The following is a 25,935-nucleotide window of genomic DNA, read 5'->3' on the forward strand; positions in this document are numbered from 1 at the left end:
TTTCTGATGTTTATAGACGACACAGCTCCTGATTCTTCTTAACCATTGGGTTATACTGACCCCTACAGGAGTAGGACACTAGGCAGTAAAGAGCTTGACTACCTATGGGCAGTCCCAGGGAGTATAAACCCACTCTCAGCTTTAGGCACTCAGTTTTGTTACAAGCAGTGTCAGAAGAAAGCAAACTCCACAGAGGGGTGGGTGCCGTGTCCGTCAATGATCAGAGAAATGGATTTTACGGTAAGTCAAAAATCCCATTTTCTCTTTCCTCCATTGACAGACACAGCTCCCGATTCTTCCTAACCATTGGGACGTCCCAAAGCAGTCTCAAACATGAGGGGTGGGAAAACGCAGAAAAAAATTCCCAAGGCTAACCAAGGCCAACCAGATAACATGAAGCTCACCTGAAAAAAACAATACACCCTCAAAGAGAACCAGGTCCTCTAAACAGCAGCCAGCAAAACCTTGCGGCCAAAAGAAGCATCTGCAAATGCCAACACATCCACTTCACAAAATACTGTGTAAAAGTGTGCACCCATGACCAGGTGACTGCCTTGCAAACCTGCGTCACGGACGCTGGATGACGGAAAGCCCTGAAGACGCTAAGCGCCGTAGTAGAACGCGCCTTGACAGGGAAAGGAGGAACCTAACCCTTGATGCAATAGGCCTGAACCACAGTCTGAACCATCTGGAAATAGTCACAAAAGAAGTGGACAACCCTTTGTAAGGTCCGTCCTTGAGCACAAATAGGAGAGTCTGACTTCTTAAAAGACCCAGTAGCTGTCAGGTACCCCCTAATTGCCCGAACCACATCCAAGGCATGCAAGGCAATTTCCTTTGGGTGTTTAGGCCTGGGACAAAGGGGAGGCCACACAATGTTTTCATTCAAATGAAAGTCAGAGACCACCTTAGGAAGGAATGACAGACAAAAGCACCACCTTATCCTTGGGAATCACCATAAGGTGAACGTCAGGATAACGCCGCCAGATCCGACACCCAGCATGCAGAGGTGATAGCCACCAAAGAAGGCCACCTTCTGGGGCAGCAATGCAGGGAAACCTCCTGAATTTTTTCAAAGGGAGGCTTCTGTAGGGCTGAAAGCACCACATTAAGATTCCAGGGCGGCAACGGAGCCTGCACTGAAGGAACCAAATGTCGGACACCCTGCTGAAGAAAAGGTATGCACCAGGGAGTGTGTGGCCAAAGGTCTTGGAAAAAGACCACCAAAAATGGATATCTGGCCCTTGATGGCACTCAAGGCCAATTATTGTTAAACCCCACATTGAAGGAAGGTCAAGATGCAATCCACCGAGAAGGAGCGAGGATGAACCCCACGAGACTCACACCACGCAATGTACGTCTTCCACATACGATGGTAGATCTTCCTAGATGTAGATTTTCTAGCTTTTAACAGCGCTGGAATCACAGACTCAAATAAACCTCTAGCCATCAGCACCTGACGTTCAACAGCCAAGCCTTAAAAGCCAGCAACTGTAAAGCAGGATGGAAAATGGCCCTTGGGACAGCAGATCTTACCTGAGAAGAAGTCTCCAAGGAACGTCGGCGACCAGCTGCATCAGGCACGGCGAGGCCAGTCCGGAGCCACTGAGCCACTAAGATGACTGGGATCACTTCTGCCTTGATCCTGCGTAGAAGTCTTGGCAGGAGCTTGGGAGGAAGGAAGGCGTAAATCAGACGATACAGACCCCACGGGGCAACAAGCGCGACTGTGGCCTCCACCAGAGAATCCCGTGACCGAGCCACAAACCTCTACACCTTTCTGTTGAGCCGAGACGCCAACAGATGCACCTCAGGGATACCCCACCGGAGACACAACTGATGAAACACCTCTGGTTGATGGGACCACTCCCCTTGGTCCAACGCCTACCGACTGAGATAATCCGCCTGCCAGTTTTCCACCCCAGGAATGTGTACGGTGGAGAGGGCTGGAACGAATTGTTCTGCTCGCCTTAGAATGCCAGCTACCTCCAGAGCTGCCAGAAAACTTCTTGTGCCCACCTGGGGATTGACATAGGCCACGGCCATGGCATTGGCCGATTGAATGGACACTGGACACCCCTGAAGATAGATCCGTCCAATGGTCCACGCACAGTCTGATCGCTCAGAGCTCTAAGACATTGATTGCTAGTCTGGACTGTTCCAGTGTCCAGATCCCCTGAGCAGAATTTTTGCAGAGGACACCTCCCCAGCCGGACAGGCTTGCATCCGCGGTGACCACTGTCCAATGCAAGGAGAAGAAAGGATTTGCCCAGCCGAAGCCCCGGAGAACGAAGTCACCATATCGGGGACTCCTCCATTCCCCGGTTTAGCCCGATCGGATTTTCCAGAGACTGCGGAGTCTTTTCCCCATTTGGCCAGAACATCCCTTTGCAGGGACCTCGTATGGAACTGTGCAAATGAAACCGCCTTGAAGGTAGACACCATCAGGCCCAGCACCCTCATGCAAGTCCAGCAGGGGTGAACATCTGCTGGACAGCAGAAGATGAATTGCAGCCTGCAATTTCTGGAGTTTTTCCAGAGGAAGGAGAACTCTGGCTAAGGCAGAGTCCAGAGTCAGACCCAGACAGTCCAGCTTTGTAGACGGAACCAGAGCAAACTTTTGAAAAAATTCACAATCCAGCCGAATTCCCGCAGAGTTCGTATGGGGATTTCGTTTTCCACCAGAGCAGTAGGAGACTCCGCTCACAGAAGGAGGTCATCCAAGTAGCCCAGTACCACGATCCCCTGTTTACCTAACAATCCTAGCACCGAGGCTAACACTTTAGTGAAGACCCGAGAAGCAGAGTTGAGACCAAAGGGTAACGCCACAAACTGATAATGCTCCTCTCTCCTATGGCAAATCGGAGGAAGCACTGGTGACCAGCACATATTGGAATGTGAAGGTAAGCATCCTTGATGTCGATAGAGGCAAGAATTTCCCCCTGATGCAGGTATGCCACCACTGTGCGAATGGACTCCATCCTGAACTTCTGCACCAGCACAAAGCAGTTCAGCACCTTGCCTTCCTTCCTGGGAACTGTAAACAGGTTTGAGTGAAAACCCTGAAAATGTTCCAAAGTCGGAATCGGGACAATCACCCCTTGAAGCAACAGGTCTTGTACCGCCCCAAACAGACTCTCTAAACGGTCCGGGGACAGGCACAAAGTTGAAGGAAAGAACCTTGCCGGGGGACAAGAGTGAAACTCGATCTTGTAGCCGGACCAAATGATTTTGTGGATCCCGATACGGGTGAGGGCGCACCTTCATGCTGAAGGAGCCTGGTCCACGGATCTGGAGAAGCCCGTTCTCACCTTGCCAGACCTGGTTTATTTGGATTCTCCAGAGGCGGCCTGAAAGGCTTGGAGCCCTTGTCAGTTGACCCTGAGGGACGAAACAACCTCATATGAGCCGAGAAGGAGGGCCCACGTCTATGACGAGGTTCCTTGCCCTTCGTAGCCTGCGGAAGAAAAGTACTCTTTCCCCCTGTGAAACCTTTAATGTTGTCATCCGGGGTAGCTCCAAACAGGTGATCTCCTTGAAAGGGGAGAACAGTCAAGGCCTTTTTAGAAGTCTGTTCCGCAGACCAGCATTTGAGCCAAAAGACAGGCCGAAGGACCACTGCCAATACAGAGAGCCGAGCCACTAAGGAAGCTGCATCCAAGAGGCATCACAGATAAACTGCAGCCCCCAGCTGGTCCGCCAGCTCAGCAAAAGCTGGGGGGGAGCGGTTCTCCCTCCAGGTCACGGCTTAAAAGCTTAGCCCACTCGGTCAAAGTTTGCGTCACCAGGGCAATGGTGAATACCAGCCTCAGTGCAGAACCAGCTAGAGTGTACATATTGCAGGCCACAGCCTCCGCCTTCCTGTCAGCCGGATCCTTAAAGGCCGGGGACTCTTCAACCAGAATCATGGTTGCCTTGTTCAATCTGCAAACTGGAAGGTCCACCACCGGTGGAACAGTCCACTTCTTATTAATTGACTCCTCGTAGGGGTAACTCCTAGAGCGATGATTAGGGACCCTAAGGGGACGCTATGGTTGTCCCCACACTTCAGCGACGATTCCGTGATAATAGGCAGGGAAAGGAAACACATTGGCCACTCTGAATGGCTTGTGAGTGCCAAAGGGAACCTGCACCTCCGTCGTGAGAACCTTCAAGTTCTCACGTACAGATACAATCACTGCTTGCATCAGCGCCTTTTCATGCGCGGTAGCAGATGTGGAGGAATCATCCACACTATATGAGGATTCCAGGTGTGTGGTTGCAGACGCAGCAGGTTGACCCACGTCCGTGGCGGCTGAATCAGATTCAAGATCTGATGAGACATATGAGACGGGGGACACTTTTTGCCAGCACGTCTCCCGAAAGCCACCTGCACCTGTGACACAAAGGACTTCAGGAATTCCGTCAGTGCATCAATGGATGGTTGGGACCCGGAAGGCCACACAGCATCAAAGAGGGGATCAAATGCAGAGATGGGCTCCACAGACTCCGTGAGTCACCAGGGGAACCCCACAAAACAGATGTAAAACACTGCAAAGGGACAACCCCCACCCCACTGGCAGCACCACCTGGTGTAGCCAGGCACAAAGCACCAAGGGATTCTCAGCAGAAAACTCCACCAGACTCACCACCCAGCTGAAACAGGCACCTGCAGCCAGCAGGATAATCTGCCCTCCACGTGCGGGGATCAGGAAGTGAAAAGTTCCAGGAGTCAGCACCAGGGAATGAGGGGTTCCCACTGCCAAAATCTCTGCCTACAGGGCTCCACTGTCATGGCCGACGCTATTTTCAATAGCAAACAACCGCAAAATGGCTACCGGACTACACAAACATGGCAACCGTGCATAGAAAACACACAGGCTACAGCAAAATGGCGGTACCACGAGGCTCCCAGAGACCCTGGAGGTATCCCCAGACCTCAATGACAGGCCCAGGCAGGACGGGAGGCCCAAGCAGGAGCCCCCACGAGATAAATGTCCAGATCGTCCAGTCGCCGGCAGCGCACCCAAACGGCCTCATCACCAGCATAGTGCCCTGCCCCCACCCCAGGAGGTGGACCAGACCATCGACACAGCCCCAGCATATACAAGAAATTAAATCCCAGAGGGATTTAGCAGACAGGGAAAGGGATGTTGCGATACCAAAAAGGGTACAATGACAGGTATAAATGCAAAAAGTATCTATAGAAAATCTAGTCTTAATTATTTAAAAAAGACAGTATATTACTGACAATACATAGCATCAATTACAGAAGTACTGACAATGCAACAGACATTAAAAGTGCACAAGGTACAAAAAGTTAATCACGGACAATATATGTAGGACAAAACTCAAATACAAGGACTCTAAACCCCTACACGTTTCAACTCGAAGTCTTCTTCTGGGGGTATATTTGTCCAGAGTTTTTTTTAAAACATATCTGTATATATAACAGATAAAAGAATGTATAAATGGTACAGCCCCAGCATAATTGGAGGAGAAGGGGTTAGGATGGGGGGACAGAGGAAGGGGGGGTGCCTGATGGGAAGAAGGGGAACTCGGGAGTGCGAACATCCCAATGAGGGGCCCACCCCAAAACCGTCCAGGGGGGACAGCTACTCCCCATACCAAGAACCAGGTGGGCACCGCTCCAGAGAGAACCCCTTGCAATCGAAATGGGGGGCTGTCGGCCAGGAGAGAGGCTGTGACTCGAGCCGAGACCTGGTCGTATGCGAGGTCTGCGCGCGCTCGGTGGCCAGACTGGTGTGACCACTGGATATAGATTATCCAGCCCCTCACCCAGTCCGGCAGTTGATTGTAGGACTCGCAGGAAAAAAAACAGGAGAAAAAAAAATTCTATTTAACAAGAAAAAATTTGCCAGGACCAGAGATCCCAGCGGGAACTAGGTCCTTACTCCTGACTGGGCAAAAAAAAAAAAAAAGTACCTATAGCAGGGAGAGGGAGTATACCCCCTGGGACTGCCCATAGGCATAGCCAGATTCTTTCTGCCTAGTATAGGTATAACTCAATTGTTATGAAGATCAGGAGCTGTGTCCGTCAATGAACGAAAGAGAAAATTACAATTTACTGAATGGTGACGCATACCGCAATAAATAGTTAACACAGGATCTAATTAATCCCCATTACCTAACAGAATCAAAATTGTTTGTTACCCTCATTGCCGCAGTCCTTGACAGCCAGAACTGTCACTGCATTTTTGAAAGCTATTATATGGATGCACTGTTATGTTTGACCATGTCTTTTTATAGAAAGTTTGTCTCCAAGACAACTGCATTGTTTCTATTTTGCACTACATTGTTAGGTTGATCAATACATACTAAATTTTTCCATTTGGCATGATCACTTACAATAATATTGAAGTCACTGTGCAACTGGTCCTCAGCAAAGATGTGAAACTGAAGAGGTTTTCTACTAAAAAGAAGTGCAGATTTCAGCATTGTAATAGTCTCTTCCAGTCTACTACCACAAGCCACAACTGCCAAGTGCATAGTGTGCAGGTCATCTTTTACAGGAAGATTGTATCTGTAAGACAAAGACAACAAATACCAAGTTAAAATTTAAGCAGAGCGGAAGAAATCTTTTAATGCAATAGATCAACCTTTCTTAACCTTTTTACTTTTTCAAGGACCTCTGAAATAATTTCCAGATGTTGAGGAACCCCTGTTAAAAAAACAATTAAATGAGGGCCAGTGGGAAAATGTCCCGCTTACAGACAGCTAAAAAGAAGAGATTGTTGGTGTCAGTTAGCTATGCCAAGTGGTGTTGGCCCCTGATCTATGCAGGCACTATTAAACAGGAAGAAAATCAGCCAACGCTCAAGGAATCCTTGGCAATCTCTGTAGGAAACCTGGTTGAGAATGGCTGAATAATTATTATAAGCAATGAACCATGACCTGTACAGACACAACTCCTAGTGACTGACTTATAGTCTGTATGGGTGGAAGCCTAGGCACCAAGATACAAAAGTAAGAAAAAAAAGACAGGATTATCACAATAAAACAACGGTCATGTGAGGTCAAGAATTACTATATCTATTGATCATGGATTTTCTAATGAGCAATATAAAATGTTGGGTTGACCTCTGACCTTGTAAATATGCCCCGTCTAGATTATTTGCATTGTTTTCCCATTTTTATTGATTACAAACCAAAACATGCTGGATATCTTAGGGATAGCAGTAATAAAAATAACAGAAGAGGCAGCATTAAGCAATACATTGTAGTTTACAAAAAAAGATCTAGCGAAAATTAAAACGAATGTAAACTAATTAGTACTGTTTGGACATTGGAGAAGGTGACATACCCTGAAAGCTTGTACTGAAAAATTGTATGTTAGTGCAAATAAATAAATTTAACCTGGCTGATCCTGCTGTTCTCTATCTCCACCTTCTGTTCATGTCCCCAATTTAGCTATGTATTTTGCAGCTGTGGTAATAACTCTGCACATGCTCAGTTTTCAGTGAGTTTCTATGCTGAGCCTTTCCTCCCTTTCACATCTAGGCAGCCCGTGTAACTATAAAGTCACACTATGAAAGCCAACAACCTTCCTCCCCCCTCCATGCCCACTAACCACCTAAAACACAACTGGGATGGGATATTACATGTACTTTAACCACGTCTGGACCGGAAGGTTTTACCCCCTTATTGACCAGGCCATTTTTTGCGATACGGCACTGCGTTATTTTAACTGACAATTGCGCAGTCGTGTGATGCTGTACCCAAATAAAACGGATGTCCATTTTTCCCACAAATTGTTTTTCTTTGGTGGTATTTGATCATCTGTGCGATTTTTATTTTTTGCGCTATAAACCAAACCACAAAAAATTCTAGAAAAACAAATACATTAAAAAAAAAAAAAAAAAAAAAAATTAGATTTTTGTCTTACTGTAAAATCCTTCTCTCTTTAGTTCATTGACGGACGCAGTCTCTGTTCCTTATAACAGTAGGGTTATTCTGCCCCCAACAAAAGGACACTAGGAAAAAGGTTCTGGCTACGTCTATGGGAAGTCCCAGGGGTATTCCCTCTCTCCCTGCTATAGGATGTCAGTTTTGTATCAAAGCAGTGTCAGAGAAAACAATACCAACCCAACTCAAAATAGAGGGGCGGGTACTGAGTCAGTCAATGAACTTCAGAGAAAAGGATTTTATGGCAAGACAAAAATCTAATTTTCTCTATCATTCATTGAGAGACACAGTCTCTGTTTTCCATAACAGTAGGGACGTCCCAAAGCAGTGCCTTAAAGATGAGGGGTGGGAAAAGCAGAAAATAATTCCCCAAGGCTGAAACATAGCCAACCAGGCAACATAGGACTCATCAGAACAACAAGATGAGACCCACCTGAAAAAAAACATTAAACATCCTCAAGGGAGACTAAAAACACCCTTAACACAGCGGCCTGCAAAACTTTTACGGCCAAAGGAGGCAACTGCAGATGCCAGCACATCCAACTTATCAAACTTTGTAAAGGTATGAACAGATGACCAGGTAGCCATCTTGCAAACCTGAACCACAGATGCCTGATGGCGAAAGGCCCAGGAAGCACTAAGCGCCCGAGTAGAACACTTAACAGGGAAAGGTGGAAGCTGACCCTTATTTGAATAAGCCTGCACAACCGTCTGTCTGATCCATCTGGAAAGAGTCGGGGCAGACGCAGGTTAGCCCTTTCCTTGGTCCATCCATGAGTACAAAGAGCGAATCCGACTTCCAAAAAGGTTCAGTAGTCGCCAAGTACACCCTGATTGCCCGAACCACATCCAAAGTATGTAGTGCAAGTTCCTTGGGATGTTGAGACTTAGGACATAAGGAGGGCAACACAATGTCCTCATTTAAGTGGAAACTGGAAACCACCTTCGGAAGGAAGGACGGATACGGACGAAGCATCCCTTTATCCATGTAAACGACCAGATAGGGAGAACGACAGGACAACGCCGCCAGCCGACACCCTGCACGCAGAAGTAATAGCCACCAAGAAGGCCACCTTCTGGGATAAGGTAAGCATGGGAACCTCCCGAATATTTTCAAAGGGAGGCTTCTGGAGAACCGACAGCACCAAATTAAGGTCCCAAGGTGGCAACGGAGGTTGCACTGGCGGTGCCAAGTGTCGCACCCCCTAGATAAAGTTAGGCACCAGGAAATGGGTGGCCAGTGGCCTCTGGAAGAAAATTGCCAAGGCTGAGACCTGACCCTTGATGGTACTCAAGGCCAATTTATGATAAACTCCACGTTGAAGGAAGGCCAAGATCCGAGCCACTGAGTAAGATCGAGGGGGAACCCCAATAGACTCACATTACGCAATATAGATCTTTCAAGATGTCGCTTTTCTTGCTTTAAGCAGAGAGGGAATCACTGAAACAGACAATCCCCTGTCCTTCAGCACCTGGCTTTCAACAGCCAAGCCGTCAAAGCCAGCGACTGTAAAGTAGGATGGAAGATCGGCCCTTGAGACAGTAGATCCTCCCTGAGAGGAAGTCTCCAAGGAACATCTCCGACTAGCCTGAGCAGGTCGGCGTACCAAGCTCAGCGAGGCCAGTCCGGAGCCACAAGGATGACCAGAATCCCTTCCGCCTCGATTCGGTTAAGTCATGGCAGCAAATTGAGGGGGGGGGGGGGAAGCATAAATCAGCTGAAACTGACCCCACGGAGCCACCAGTGCGTCTGTGGTGACTGCCAGATGGTCCCGAGATTGGGCCACAAACCTCAACTTTCCTGTTGATCCGAGACGCCAATAGACCCACTTCTGGAGTGCCCCAATGAAGGCACAACTGCTGGAACACCTCCGGGTGGAGAGACAATTCCCCCTGCATCCAAGGTCTGTCGACTGAGATAATCTACCTGGATTCCTCCAGAGACTAGACCCCTTGAGCAGAAAGCTTGCCTAGAACACCTCCACACCCAGACAGACTGGCATCTGTGGTGATCACTGTCCAATACAGGGGGAGGAAGGATTTTCCTAGATTGAGCGTCGGGGACCGAAGTCACCACCTGGTCTTCTGGCTTAGCTGGATCTGGTTGTCCACAGAATTTGGATCTTTGTTCCATTTGAGGATTTCCTTTTGGAGGACTCTCGTGTGGAATTGAGCAAAAAGGGACCACCTCAAAGGACGACACCATCAGTCCCAGAACTCTCATACAAGTCCAAAGGGACGACAATTTGCTGTACAGCAATAACTGAATTGCAGTTTGGAGCTTCTGAAGTTTTTCCGGAGGAAGAAACACCCTGGATGAGGATGAATCCAAAGTCAGGCCCAGATAGTCCAGTCTCATGGAAGGAACCAGGGACAACTTCTGAAGGTTCAGAACCCACCCGAACTCTTTCAGAGTTCTCATGGTTATCTCTGAATTGGTCACCAGCACCGTAGGAGAATCTGCACGGAGAAGCAGATCGTCCAGGTAACCCAAGACCGATATCCCCCACTGGTGTAACAACTCCAGGACCTGAGCCAACTCCTTTGAGAAGACAGGAGGAGAAGAGGCGAGACCAAAGGGTAACGCCACAGATAGTGATCCTCTCCCACGGTAAAACTGAGAACCGTTATCGGAATGTGAAGGTAGGCATCTTTGATGTCTATGGAGGCCAGGAAATCCCCCTGATGTAGGAAAGCCACCACCATGCGAATGGATTCCATCTTGAATTTCTGAACTCGCACGAAGCAATTCAGTGCCTTTAGTTCCAGGATTGGACGCATCTTGCCTTCCTTCCTGGGGACCGTAAACAGGTTTGAGTAAAAGCCCTGAAAACGTTCCGAAGACGGAACCGGAACGATTGTTTCTTGTTTTAACAGGTCCTGCACTGCCCAAAAGAGAGCCTGTAAGCGATAAGGGGACAGTCGTACATTGAAAGGGAAAAACCTTACCGGCGGGACAGATCGAAACTCGATCTTGTAACCGGACCGTACCACCTCGTGAACCCACTTTTCTTGTATACGGGATAGCCACAGGTCCAGGAACCAGCAAATACATCCCCCCACCCCAGATACGGGTGAGGGCGCACCTTCAGTCCAAAGAGGTCTTAATCGCAGGTCTGGAGAAAGCAGATTTCTGTTTGCCAGAGCAGGGTCGCTTGGAGGCCTTGAAGGACTTCGATCCTTTATCACTTGTCCCTGAGGGCTGAACTTTTTGTGTGCTGAAAAGGAGGGACCCCGTTTACGATGAGAGTCCTTACCCTTGTTAGCCTGTGGGAGAAAGGTACTCTTACCCCCTGTAAGACTTTTGATAATGTCACCAAGGGTAGCCCCAAACAGGCGATCACCTTAAAAAGGTAGATCAGTCAAGGCCTTCTTTGAGGTCTGATCCGCAGACCAGCATTTTAGTCAAAGTATATGCCGGAGGACAACTGCTGAAATCGACAGTTGGGCCAATATTGGAGCTGCATCCTGCGAGGCATCGCAAACAAATTGCAGCCCCTGCACCAACTGGTCCGCCAGATCCGCAAAGGGGGGGGGGGTTGTACTCCCTCCAGGTCACGGCATAGTAACTTAGCATACTCAGTCAAGGTTTGTGACACAAGGGCAACAGTATACACCGGTCTTAGTGCAGACCTGGCCAGGGAGTACATATTGCAGGCCACAGATTCCGCCTTTCTATCTGCCGGATCCTTAAAGGATGGAGAATCCTCTACTGGGATCACGGTAGCTTTATTCAGTCTGGAGACCAAAGGGTCTACCATAGGTGGCACAGTCCACTTTTTAATAAAGGGCTCCTCAAAGGGGTAGCATCTAGCAAAACTATCTAGAAAAAAAAAAAAAAAAAAACATTTGCCAGGACCAGAGATCCCAGCAAAGGAACTAACCTTACTCCTGACTAGGCAGATTAAAACTGACATCCTATAGAGCAGTGGTCCTCCACCCTGGTCCTCAGGGCCCACTAACAGGCCAGGTTTGCAAGATAACTGAAATACATCCCAGGTGATAGAATTTGCTGCTCAGTGATTGCAGTACTCTAGTCTGCATCTCCCCAAGGTAATACTTAAAATCTGGCCTGTTAGTGGGCCCTGAGGACCGGAGTTGAGGACCACTGCTATAGAGGGTATACCCCCTGGGACTGCGCATAGGCATAGCCAGAACTTTTTCTGCCTAATGTCCTACTCCTGTAGGCAGCAGTATAATCCTACTGTACTGAAGAACAGACTGTGTCCGTCAATGAACGATCGAGAAAAAACAATATTTTTTTTTACTTTCTGCTATAAAACATTCCCAATAAAAAAAAATGTAAAATAAATTTTCCATAATTTTAGGCCAATATGTATTTGGCCACATATATTTGGCAAAAAAAAAAATTGCAATAAGTGTATATTGATTGGTTTGCGCAAAAGTCTACAAACTAGGGGAAAGATTGTCATTTTAATTTCATATTTTTATTTTTTTTTTTACTAGTAATGGCGGCAATCAGCGATTTTTAGCAGGACTGCAACATTGCGGCAGACAGATTGGACACTTGACTGACACTTTTGGGGCGACCAGTGACATTACTACAGTAATCAGTGCTAAAAATATGCACGGTTACTGTACTAATCACTGGCAGGGAAGTGGTTATCAAGGGCGATCAAAGGGTTAAGTGTGTCCCTAGGGGGGTGCTTTCTAACTGTGGTGGATGGACTTGCTTGATGAACAGAAACCTGTGTTACTAAATAGGAGTAACAGGATCCCTGTGTTCATCACTGACAGACCGCCGTTTGTCTCCATGGGAGCGATCGCAGGTGCCCGGCAGACATCGCATCCGCCAAACCCACCGATTGGCTCCCCCTGTGGCCAATTGGCGTGTGCGGGCACCCACACTAGCTGTCTCACTAAATGACGTACAGGTATGTCGTTTCCCAGGACAGAGCCGACCTGTCACAGTAAAAGTCTGGCGGCTGGTCGGCAAGTGGTTAATGTAGGCTTCATCTGCCACTTCTAAGACTGCGAGGGACATGATGTCCTGTGACTGGCCGAAATCTGCCCACACCATGTTGTTGCCAAAAAATAATCAAGACTTGATTTCAATATACATTTGCATGACAATTTAAAAAAGTTTGATATTTATTTGTACTCTGTATTCCAAACGCTGTTTTTTTTTTTTTTTTTTTTTTCTTGAACATGTGACCAGCAGTAGAGGACTAGAAGCTTCTAGTGCTTAGGTTTCCCAGCAGACAGGCTTGGAAAGAGCTGGGCCATGTTACAGCTGTAGATCCATTAGGAAAAGGGTATTTAGATTTTTCTTTTATTAAAAGTATTACAGTGCCATCATCCATAAACAGAAATAGAAGGGACAATGTAAAATTAAAACTGTGTGTGTTTAGTATCACTTTAACAGAAAGGTTGTAATACATACCTTTCCTCAAAACAAATCTTTCACCTCCCCAAGAAAATAATTCCCCACTTTTAGTGCTTGTTTATGCAGCAGTAAATTGCACATTGTCATCTTCTCACCCACTGCTTATTGCTGTAGATCCCATCCCACGCTACCATCTTTGTTTTCCCTGTCACTGGGAGCTGGCTGACTCTTCCTGATTCTTATATGGAAATGTAGTCTAAGCTTGGACCATGAAACTAAATCAAAGCTGCTTAAACAAGATCCTCATACAAGATAAATACATTATAAAAACACAAAAGTGTGGGGCTCAATATCTATAAATAATGCAAAGTTGGGATGTCCTCTGTAAACTAATCTCAGTTCTCTGCTGATGCGAGAAGTTTAAGTTGCGTTCCACCAGTTAAAAAATGTACACCATTAAAACCTTTGTTACCACTCTATACATGAGGGTCATACCTTGTGTACACAGCAGTGGTGTGCGCTACACAGTCTGTGTACAGGATAAATCTTACTGGCACCAGATAATGTATTGTTTACAAGTTCTGTTAACCAGAACTTTTCTTCTTGGTTCCTGCAGTAACCCCCTGATGATGCCGAAACCAGATCTTGTGCATGTACAAAGACAATGCACCTCTACATTATCTGCAGGAACAAGTCTTTGTCAGATTTCATGGGTGATGGAAACTACAGCCTTCTGGGGCACTTGACAAATGCATCCTAGGAGGCAGCAGTAGGGCAAAGTAAAATATAAGGCAATAGCACACTGCTAAAAGCATTGCACCGATACCGAGATCAGTGGAGATACTAAGCATTTGCACTCGTGCAAATGCTCTGGTACCAAAACCGATACTTTTTTGCAATTTCATTGCGACTTACATTAACTCCTGTTAAAATGTAGTCGCAATGAAATCTGAGGTCCAAATCGCACTGATCTGTGGCTTTGAAATCGTGCTGAAGTAAAGCCGCATGATGTGGATTAAAAAAAATCGTACCACTTAAGCGCAATTACAAAGCCACAGAAGAATGCGATTTGGACCTCCGATTTCACTGCGGCCTGCAACTTTATTTAACATAAGTCAATGCAAGTCGAAATAAAATCACAAATGGGGTGCAACTTGTCATGCAATTCAGACTGTCAAACGCATTGGCGTGAACTGTAAAAAATAAATGCATCCAAGGACAAGATAGGTTTCAGTAAATGGGATCACTGAGTACTTAATAAAAAGTATAGGTACTCAGTCGTTACTAAAGAACTGGTATTGGTGCATATCCCCACACCTAAACAATCCAAAAAGTGTGAATGATAAAAAAAGATGCATTAAAAACGGATTAAAAAAAAAAACAACTGCATTTTTGTAAGGGGGAAAAGGACGTAGAGCAAAAAGGTTTTTTGATAAAAGGTCGGTTTTAAGAAAATTCTTCACAGGGCTCTCCTCCTCTGCTGCCAAGTCATGTGACCAAAGCCTAGACATTTAGATATGTAATGTTTTATTGAAAGCCGCATCAATGACAATTTACTACCTGACCCTTCCTTTTAGGTTTTTGGTCATGTTTGTGGCACAGCAGAGATCCAGGAGCTGCAATTTGTACAGGAAAGGTAGTAGCCTATTACTCTTTAGTTATCCATCTCAGAAAAACATCATCAGTAGAAATCTAGTCTGCCTTAAAAATATGTATGTTAACATTTGTGGTCCACTTTGAAGGCAAATTGACTTACCGTAAAATTAATTTCTCTGATGTTCATTGACTGACACTGCTCCTGATTTTCTTTACTATTGGGTTATACTGCCCTCTACAGGAGTAGGACACTAAGCAGAAAAAGAACTTGGCTACACCTATGGGAAGTGCCAGGAGGAATACTCCCCCCCCCCCCTCTCTACTATAGGTACTCAGTTTTGTGGCAAGCAGTGTCAGAAGTGCTGCATGGGTGGGTGCTGTGTCTATCAAAAAAACATCAGAGAAATGGATTTTACGGTAAGTCAAAAATCCCATTTTCTTGACCATTGGGACGTCCCAAAGCAGTGTTAAACATAAGGCATGGGAACAGCAAGAAAAAAATTCCCAAGGCTAAACCGTAGCCAACCAGGTAACAGGAGCTCAACCAAAAAAAACTGAAGCCCACCTAAAAATAACATTACACCCCCAAAGAGGAACAAGCCCCCTAAACAGCAGCCTGCAAAACCATGCGGCCAAAAGAGGCATCCACAGATGCCAACACATCCAAATTTTGTGAAAGTGTGCACCGACGACCAAGTAGCCACCTTGCATACCTGCCTGCGTTACGGAAGTGCAATGACGAAAAGCCCTAGAAGCACGGAGCGCCCTCGTAGAGCGAGTCTTCACAGGGAAAGGAGGAACCTGACCCTTAATTGAATTGTCTGTCTGATCTCTCTAGAAACGGTCACAGAAGAAGCGGATACTCCTTTTTTGAGGCCCATCTGTAAGCACTAATAGTGAGTGTGACTTCCTAAAAGACTCCGTAGCTGCCAGGTACACTCGAATAGCCTGAACCACATCCAGGAAATGCAACACAATGTCCTCATTCAGATGGAAATCAGAGACCACCTTTGGAAGGAATGATGGACAGGGGCGAAGAACCACCTTATCTTTGTGGACCAACAAATAAGGGCAACTCTGACACCCTGTGCGCAGAGGTGATAGCCACCAAAAAGGGCACCTTCTGGGATAGCGTAAGCAGAGGAATCTCCCGAATATTCCATCAAAAATGCCACTTTCTGGGATAGCCTAAGCTAATCTCCCAAATATTTTCAAAGGGAGGCTTCTGTAGAGCTGAAAGCGCCAAGTTGAGATCCCAAGGCGGTAGTTAGGATCGCACCAGTGGAGTCAAATGTCGAACCCCCTGAATAAAAGTACACACCAGGGAGTGCGTGGCCATGGGTCAATGCAAGAAGACCGCTAAGGCCAATGCCCCGTTGAACGAAGGTCAAGATCCGAGCCACCGAAAAAGAGCGAGGGTGAACACCAAGCAACTCACACCACAAAATGTACGCTTTCCACGATGGTAGATCTTCCTAGAAGTAGACTTCAGTAGTGTGGGAATCACCAACGCAGACAAACCTCTATCCCGTCAAAGCCAACGACTAAAGAAGGATGGAAGACTGGCCCTTGGGACAGCAGATCCTCCCGAGAGGTAATCTCCAAGGGATGTTGGCGACCAGCCGAACCAGGTCAGCGTACCAAGACCAGGGACATCAATCTGGGGCTACTAGAATGACCGGAATTCCTTCTGCCTCGATCCTGCGCAAGAGTCTTGGCAGAAGCTTGAGAGGAAAGAAAGCGTAAATCAGACAATACTGGCCCCAGGGGGCCACCAGCGCATCTGTGGCGTCTGCTAACAGATCCCGTGCACCTTCCTGCTGAGCCGAAACGCCAACAGATCCACTTCGGGGGTGCCCCACCGGAGATGCAGCGGATGAAATACCTCCGGATGAAGGGCAAACTCCCCTTGGTCCAATGCCTGCCGACAGATAATCCGCCTGCCAATTTTCAACCACTGGAAACAATGTTCTGCCCACCGAAGAATGCCAGCTACCTCCAGAGCTGCCAATACACTTATTCCACCCTGGTGATTGACATAAGCCACGGCCGTGGCATTGTCCGAAATTGGATTTGCACCGGACACCCCTGAAGGCGATCCATCCAGTGATTCAGGCACACCTAATCGTTCAGAGTTCCAGGACATTTATCGGGAGTCTGGACTCTTCCAGTGTCCAAACTCCCTGAGCAGAGTTCCGACCCAGGACACCTGGCATCCATGGTGACTACTGTCCAATACAGGGGGAGAAAAGATTTGCCCTGGCAAAGAGTTGGACAGCGAAGCCACCAGATCAGAGACCTTTTTGTTTTTCGGCTCAGTCGGATCTGATTGTCCAGAGACTTCGGACATTTGTCCCATTTGGCTAAGATCTCCCTTTGCAGGGACCTTATATGGAACTGTGCAAACGGGACCGCCTCGAAGGTAGAAACCCATCAGTCCCAGCACCGTCATACAAGTCCGGAGGGACGACCACCTGCTGGACAGCAAGAGATAAATTGCAGTATGCAACTTCTGGAGTTTGTCCAGGAGGAAGGAACACTCTAGCTAGAGCAGAGTCCAGAGTCAGACCCAGATAGTCCAATCGCTCCCTCACCGGCGGTGTACTCCCCCGCCAGTACAGCACCATGCCCCAGCCCCAGGAGGTAGCCAGACCACCATACAACCCCAGTAAAGGTGGAGGGGGGCAGAGAGGGGGGATAGATGACCCACAGGACCATCAGACTCAAGAGGGGGGCCTAATGGGAGAGAGGAGAACCTGGGGGGGGGGGGGTCGGACCATCCCAAAGAGGGGCCCGCATCCACCCCATAACCCTCCAGGGGGAGAGGGGGGAATAGCTACTCACCATACCAGGAACCGGGTGGGCACTGATCAAGACAGAACCCCTCTCCATCGGAATGGGGGGCTGTCGGCCAGGAAGAATGCTGCGACGCAGGCCGAGACCCGGTCATATGCGACCTCGTGAGGCATTTAACTCGCAGGCCAGCCCCCATCTCATGGGGCTATGTCGCGGCCAACCTAGTGCTGAGCTGATGTCTGCGTGGCTCGCTGGCCAGACTGGGATGACTACTGGATCTAGATTATCCAGCCCATCGCCCAGTCTGGCAGTTGATTGTAGATCTCACAGGAAAAATACAGGAGAAAAAAAATTTCTATCCAAAAAGAAAAAAATGCCAGGACCAAAGATCACAGCATGGGAACTAGGTCCTTACTCCTGACTAGGCAGAAGAAAAAAAAAAAAAAAAAACTGAGTGCCTATAGCAGAGAGGGGGAGTGTACCCACTAGGACTGACCATGTGCGAAGCCAGATTTTGATTCTGCCTAGTGTCCTACTACTGTAGGCGGCAGTATAACCCAATAGTTATGAAGATGTGAAGCTGTGTCCGTCAATGAACGAAAGAGAAAAACTGAATTTTTGTAAAATCTTACCTGTAAAGACAGTCGCCGCCTCCTCTAAGTCATCACTATTGGGTATTGACTTCCCATCCGTAGGAATAGCTAGGCATATAGAGACTTAGTCAAAAGACAAAAGGCATTAGCATATACACACCCATGGGGGCTGTCCCACTGGTCAATACCCCCCCTGCATCACCACTCCCAACTCAGTTTGGTAGCATAGCAGTAGGTAATAAGAACCCTAAAAGAGGGGCGGGGGCGGCGACTGTCGGAGGACTCAGAGAAAGTAATTTTACAGGTAAGATTTTACAAAAATTCAGTTTTCTCTTACGTCCTCCAACAGTCGCCGCCTCCTCTAAGTCATCACAATTGGGATGTCCCAAAGCAGTATAAACATGAGGGGTGGGAGACGTAACTGTAGAAAAGGCAACGCAGTACCCACATCAGAGAAAGGAATCTTACATGCACCGTAAGAACCAACTGGGCAACAGAAAAAAACAATGCTCAACAGGAGCAACAGCCCAAGAAAGCAAATGCCAACAGCCAGGGACCCAGAGAAAATTCAAAGGTCCATCATGGCACAGCCGCACTGAGAACTTTGCGGCCAAAAGAAGCATCAGCTGATGCCAGAACGTCTACTTTGTAGAATTTGGAAAAAGTGTGCACCGACGACCAAGTCGCCGCCATGCACACCTGGGCCACCTAGGCCCGATGCCAATAGGCCCAGGAAGTACTCAAAGACCTGGTAGAGTGCGCCTTAACAGGGAAGGGTGGAACCCGTTCCTTCAAGGCGTAAGCCTGTTCAATGGTCTGTCTGATCCATTTGGCAATAGTCGCTGCGGACGCAGCCATGCCCTTCCGAGGTCCCTCAGGAAGGACAAAGAGGGAATCCGTCTTCCGAAAGGATTCCGTAGACGACAGGTAAACCCTGATCGTCCTGACAACATCCAAGGAATGCAAAGCAATCTCCTTTGGATGTTTAGGCTTCGTACAAAGCGAAGGCAGGACAATGTCCTCATTAAGGTGATATTCAGAGATCACCTTGGGAAGGAAGGATGGGGGTGGTCGCAAAACCACCTTATCCTTGTGAATGATCAAGTAAGGGGAGCGGCAAGACAACGCCGCCAGCTCCGACACCCTGCGAGCCGAAGTGATCGCCACCAGAAAGGCAACCTTCTGTGACAGCAGGGGCAAAGACATCTCCCTGATATATTCAAAGGGAGCACGCTGCAACGTGGACAGAACCAAGTTCAAGTCCCACGGAGGTAAGGGCTCCTTCCTGGGAGGAGCCAAATGTCGCACACCTTGAATGAAGGTGCGCACCAAGGAATGAGATGCCACCGGGCGTTGGAAAAAAGGACAGCCAGTACGGACACCTGGCCCTTTATCGTGGCCAGCGCCAGGCGCTGATCCACTCCAGACTGGAGGAAAGCCAAAACTCTCGACCCCGAGTAGGAATGAGGGGAGAACCCCCTGGACTCACACCAGGTGAAATAGGCTTTCCAGGTACGGTAATAGATCTTACCAGAGGAGGATTTCCTAGCCTTGATCAGGGTAGGGATAACCTCAGGGGATAGACCCTTGTCCTTCAAGACCTGGGTCTCAACAGCCAGGCCGTCAAAGCCAGCGACTGTAAAGCAGGATGGAAGCTCGGACCTTGAGACAGGAGATCTTCCCGCAGAGGCAGGCGCCACGAAGGTGCCACTGCCAGGTGAACAACGTCGGCGTACCAGGACCGGCGTGGCCAGTCCGGTGCCACCAGAATCACCATGTGCGGTTCGAGGCCAATCTGCGCAGGAACCGGGATAACAACTGAATCGGAGGAAAGGCCTACATCAGACGATACCGATGCCACAGGGCCACCAACGCATCCGAGGCATCCGCCAACGGATCGCACGTTCTTGCCACGAACCTTTCCACCTTTCGATTTAGCAGAGATGCGAACAGATCCACATCTGGGGATCCCCACCTCCCACACAGCATTCCTCAAGACCTCCGGGTGTAGGGACCATTCCCTCTGGTCCAGGGTCTGGCGGCTCAGATAGTCTGCCTGCCAATTTTCCACACCCGGAATGTGAACTGCCGAGATCGCCGGGACATGAGTCTCGGCCCAAGACAGAATGTAGGACACCTCCCGGGCCGCACACGCACTCTTGGTGCCCCCCTGGTGGTTAATGTAAGCCACTGCGGAGCATTGTCCATCTGTACGCGAACAGGCAAGCCCTGGAGACGTTCCGACCACTGGAAGAGACAGTTATCGCTCGTAGCTCCAGTACACTTATCGGGAGGGAGGACTCCTCCTCCGCCCAAGTTCCCTGGGCAGACAGGTTGCCCAGGACCCCACCCCAGCCCGACAGGCTGGCATCCGTGGTAACCACCGTCCACACCAACGGACGGAAGGACTTGCCTTCCGCCACCGACGGGGACTGGATCCACCATAGAAGATCCAATCTGGTCCGGCGACTCAGGGAGACATCCAGAACCAAGGACTGAGGAAATCTGTCCCACCTGGCCAGGATCTCCGTCTGGAGAGCCCGCGTGTGGAACTGAGCAAAGGGGATCGCCTCGAAGGCCGACACCATCAACCCCAGGCCCCGCATGCAGGTCCTGAGTGATGAGGACGGATTGTCCCTGAGGGACCCGAGTCCGTCCAGCAAAGTCCGGAGCTTGTCCCCCGGCAAGAACACCTTTGCCTGAGCAGAGTCCAGAACCATTCCCAGATAGGGAAGGCGAAGCGACAAAGACAACGCTGAGTTCTGAACGTGGATGGTCCAACCGAACTCCTGGAGCATCTGTACCGTGATGGACAGATCGCATTGGGCCCAGGACCGGTGCCAACACCCTGGTAAACAACCTGGGTGCCGAAGTGAGACTGAAAGGTAACGCCACAAACTGGTAGTGGTCTCCTATGATAGCAAACCAAAGGTACCGCTGATGACCCTCGAAAATAGGGATGTGCAGGTACGCATCTTTCAGATCTACCGAAGCCAGGAATTCTCCTGGACTCAAGGAGGCCACAACTGAACGGAGAGACTCCATTCGAAACTTCCGAATACGCCCGAAGCGGTTCAGAGCTTGCACGTCCAGAATAGGATGCACTTTGCCCTCCTTCCTGGGCACAGTGAACAGATTCGAACATAAAAACCCCCGAAACCTGTCCCGATGAGTTACCGGGACAAACACTCCCTGAGCAAGCAGGTCCTGCACTGCGTGATGCAAGTCCTGCAGACGCCCCAGAAGCAGATGAAGACTGGAGGGAAAGAATCTGTCTGCCGACCGGGAAAGGAATTCAATCTGGAAGCCCGATCAAACGATTTCCTGGACCCACCTGCCCGATAGCCGGAGCAGCCAAGGTCGGAGGAAACCGCGCAAACGTCCCTCCACCCCTGAAATGGGTGAGGGCGCCCCTTCAGGTAGAGGCGGATTGACCCAACGAGCGGGCATTGCCGGACTCCTGCTCACCTGCCCAGGGCTTCTTCTGGGTGCCCTGGGCCTGGAAGGTCTTGCCCTTGGGATGGGCCAGAAAGGCACGAAAGGACCCCCGATTAGAACCAGATGCAGAACCCCGCCTGCCTCGAAAAGACTTGATCTTCGGGTTCTGGGGCATCATAGAGCACATGCCCCCCGTGATGCCTGTTACCAGGGTGTCCAATGCCTCGCCAAGAAGGCGAGAGCCATCATAGGGAGAATCAGCAACCGTCTCCCTTGAGGACTGGTCGGCCAACCAGCTCTTCAGCCAAATCAGTCGCTGTTGAAGCACCGCGACACTAAAGAGGCGAGCCACTAAAGGAGCCTCGGCCAAGGCTGCATCACACAAGTACATGACTCCTTGGTGGATTTGATCCACCAAATTCAGCCAGGCAGGTGTAACACCAGCAGACACAAGATTGCGCTTAAGCATCCTAGTCCAAGCAGCAGCCGCCTGAGCCACCAGAACGGACGCGAAAACGGGTTTGAGCAATGAACCCGCCACCGCATAGGAATGGCGAGATAGGGACTCCAACCGCTGGTCCGTGGGACCCCGGAAAACTGGGGCATCCTCAGTAGGAACCAAGGTAGCCTTGTTCAGCACGGCCACAGTGTGATCCACCTGTGGAGGCACACACCATCATGATTCCGTAGCCGGATCAAAAGCATAAAGCAACCCAAACCGACTAGGTACCAGGAATGGACGTTTTAACGTGCGCCACTGTTCATTAACAGTGTCATGTAATTCTTCTGGGCAAGAAAAAACCTGCGCAGACTTGCGGGTCCTGTGCATCCCAAACGGGGACACAACGCCCGGAGGACAGGGCTCATCCTCTAAATGTAAGGTGTCCTTAGACACAATCAAATCATCCATGGTCGCCCGTACTGCAGGCGACCTCGGGGAGGGGGCATCAACCCCTTCCATCTCAGCCTCCCCCTCAGACCCCAAGGGGTCCAAGGATGAGCGGGACCCTGAAAAGGGCACGCTCGCAGCAGCAGCAGCCAAATCCCCATCTGAATCAGAAGAGAGAGACAATCTGGGACTCCTACTCGCAGCCTGTTCAGACATCAGCAGTTCCTTATTCGCCACCGCAATTAGAGCGGGGCGCAGCGGGGCCACAGGAGAACTGGGACCCCCCACTAGAGCTGGAGGAAACTTGCTTTCCTGAGAATCCATGGCTCAAGTTATCAGAAAACAAACTATAGTGCAAACAAGATGTACTGTCCCCTTTAATAGCGCTGCGGTGTGCGCAGCCCACCGCTACTGCAACAGTGATGAAAGACCCCCAAAGGAGAAAAGAAACTGAGCCAGAAGCGATATACAGAGGGAAAAACAGAGTGATAACCTGCAGAGCCCGCAGAGCGTTGCTACCAGTGTCCTTGCTGCTGATAGAATGCTGCTGGAGAGGGCTGGACTAAGCCAGGCCCCGGGAAAATGGCTGCCCCATAGGAATGCATTGGAGGCTACGCCAAAATGGTCGCCGACATGCGGTCGGACCGATCGTTCCACCGCCCACAAAATGGCAGCGGATGGCGCCAAAATAACATGTATAATCGCCCCAGAGGAGCTATACATGTGTGCCCACAGTAAATATGGCGGACCGCGCAAAATTGCCCCGCTGCGGTCGCCGCACAAGCACAGACGTCTGCACCCCCAAACATGCACCTAAGGTGACACAGGGACAGGGACCCCAGGCAACATACAAATCTGCACAAGCGAACCCCGCAGGGGGCGCACAGGGAGTCACAGGCACAGACATGGGGACACACAGCAACACAGACAGCCACCCCAGACAGAGGCCCCACACAGAAAAGTACTTACCTGTACCAGATGGTGTGGGGGAGCCTCCATGCACGGATAAACCTCTGTCCTCATCTGATAGGGAGTGCGTGAGCCAGGGACATTGCGCTGCAGCACCGCAGACGAGTCCTGTGAGGTAGCCACCTCACGGCTGCATCCCTGCAGCGAACAGGGATGGGTCGTTCGTAGTGCCAGGGCGAACCATAGCTGAACGTTCGATGGCGGGCTGGGGGTCCATCTGACCCTCTGTGCCCTGGAGAACCAGGGCGGTCAGTGCGAATCCCAGCACCGCAAGATCCATCTTCATCCGAAGAGAAAACTAACACTAGAAGCTGACAAAATAAACAGCTAGTAAAGTAAGAGAAAAACTGACATTTTCAAAGAAAATCAAATAAAAGATTAGGAAGGCTTAGACTGAAGCCCCAGCACAAGGTAAGCCTGACTATTCCTGACGCTAGGCAAAGTAAAACTGAGTTGGGAGTGGTGATGCAGGGGGGGTATTGACCAGTGGGACAGACCCCATGGGTGTGTATATGCTAATGCCTTTTGTCTTTTGACTAAGTCTATATGCCTAGCTATTCCTACGGAAAGGAAGTCAATACCCAATAGTGATGACTTAGAGGAGGTGGCGACTGTCGGAGGACGTAAGAGAAATAGGATTTTTGTACTTACCGTAAAATCCATTATCAACGGACACAGCACTCCATAAATCATAACTACTGGGCAGAACAAAAAACACCTGGCTATGCCCATGGGTCATCCTCAGCTGGAATATAACCCCCCTCACTGCTCTAGGCATTCAGTTTAGTAGCAAGCAGTATTAGAAGTATAAAAAACTCCTTAAGAGTGGTGGGTGCTGTGTCAGTCAATGTACAAATCCCATTTTCTCTTTCATTCATCGACGGACATAGCGCACCATAAATCATAACTACTGGGACATCCAAAAGCAGTGCCAAAAGGAAAATGAGGGATGGAGAAAATAACCAAAGGCTAAACATAAGAGCCCTAACCAGGACACAGAAGTCTTAACCGGGTCTCAGAAGCCCCATCTGAAAAACGAAAATTAAAAGAAAAAAAAAAAAAACACCCCTCAAGAGAGAATAGCCCATCTTAAACAGCAGCCTGCAGAACCTTGCGGCCAAAAGAAGCATCTGCAGATGTAAAAGTATTTACTTTGTTGAATCTTGTGAAGGTATGCACAGACGACTAAGTGGCGGCCTTGCAAACCTGAGATATTGACACTTGATGACGGAAGGCCCAAAAAGTACTACGCGCCCACGTAGATTGCACTGTGACAGGGAAAAGTTTTAATGCACAACTTTTGATTCTACTAAAAATTCCAATTTTTCCACAGCTATAGATTCTTTCAAAGATTTGCTCCTTTTAAAATGTAGTCATTTAACAGCTAGCTTTCCTGTATGTAAGAGATCCATTCCATAAAACAAGTCCTACCTAAAAGCAGCTTCCCAAAAGCAGTCCTTTCCACACACACCAGTGGGTAGCATCCAATAGGGATTCCAGAAAGAAACAGAGAAATTCTTACACCTGACAGAATGAAACACAAAAGTTTTCCAGCTATTAATATGTAGTGATTTTAGAAGGAAAAAAGGGATGTAAATCCCACCATACAACAAAAAAACGAGTCCCCATCTTGAACCACTTGAGCTCCGGAAGGTTTTATCCCCTTCATGACTAGGCCATTCTTTGCTAAACCGCACTGTGCTACATTAACTGGTAATTGTGCGGTTAATGCAACGCTGTACCCAAACAAATTTGATATAATTTTTTTCACACAAATAAGAGCTTTCTTTTGGTGGTATTATATCTCCACTGGGTGTATTTTTTTTTTTTTTAGATAAACAAAAAAAATACATTTTTGAAAAAAAAAAAAAAAATGTAAACTTTCTTTTATAAAAAAAATCTAATTTCTTTATACATTTTGCCAAAATGTATTCTGCTACATGTTTTTGATGGGGGGAAAAAAAGGCAGTGATTAGCAACCTATAATGCGACTGTGATAGTGTGGTGGTTAATCTGACACTGAGATAATACTATACACTGTACTAATGGCACTGGCTGGGAAAGGGTTAACGTCTAGGGCAAGCAAGGGGTTAAATGCGTGCATTTAGTTGCTTATTTTACTAACAGAACTCTCAGTTTCTTATCCCTGCTTTGCAGAGATAAGAAATAGAAAGAGGTTTCCTCTGTACAGAGCTCTGTTGATTATCATAGGGCTCTGGGCTGTGATTGGATACAGCCAATCAGCAGGGAGTGGAGGGGCCTAAACCCAGAAGCAGGTAGCGGAGGGATGCACATCAAAATCAGTCAATAGATCCAGAAAAATGGGTAGCCAACATAGGCAAAATTGGGCTTGTCAAGGTTGGCTCTCCCTCTTCACAAACCATCCAATTGCTCAATGGCTA

The 25,935-nt window shown here is 48.6% G+C and overlaps 1 protein-coding gene across 1 annotated transcript in view; it reads right to left on the reverse strand.

Annotated features, from left to right (window-relative positions):
* GXYLT1 (glucoside xylosyltransferase 1) overlaps positions 1 to 25,935 on the reverse strand; it is a 95,170-nt gene that overhangs the window by 60,454 nt on the left and 8,781 nt on the right. The window contains exons 2-3 of the mRNA XM_082256488.1: positions 24,965 to 25,057; positions 6,349 to 6,523 (exon numbers count right to left, since the gene is read on the reverse strand). Coding sequence (XP_082112614.1) covers positions 6,349 to 6,523; positions 24,965 to 25,057 — 268 coding nt within the window. The remainder of the gene's footprint in view (positions 1 to 6,348; positions 6,524 to 24,964; positions 25,058 to 25,935) is intronic.

This window comes from Pelophylax lessonae (genome assembly GCF_965119305.1).
Source record: "Pelophylax lessonae genome assembly, chromosome: 4".
Lineage (NCBI taxonomy): Eukaryota > Metazoa > Chordata > Amphibia > Anura > Ranidae > Pelophylax > Pelophylax lessonae.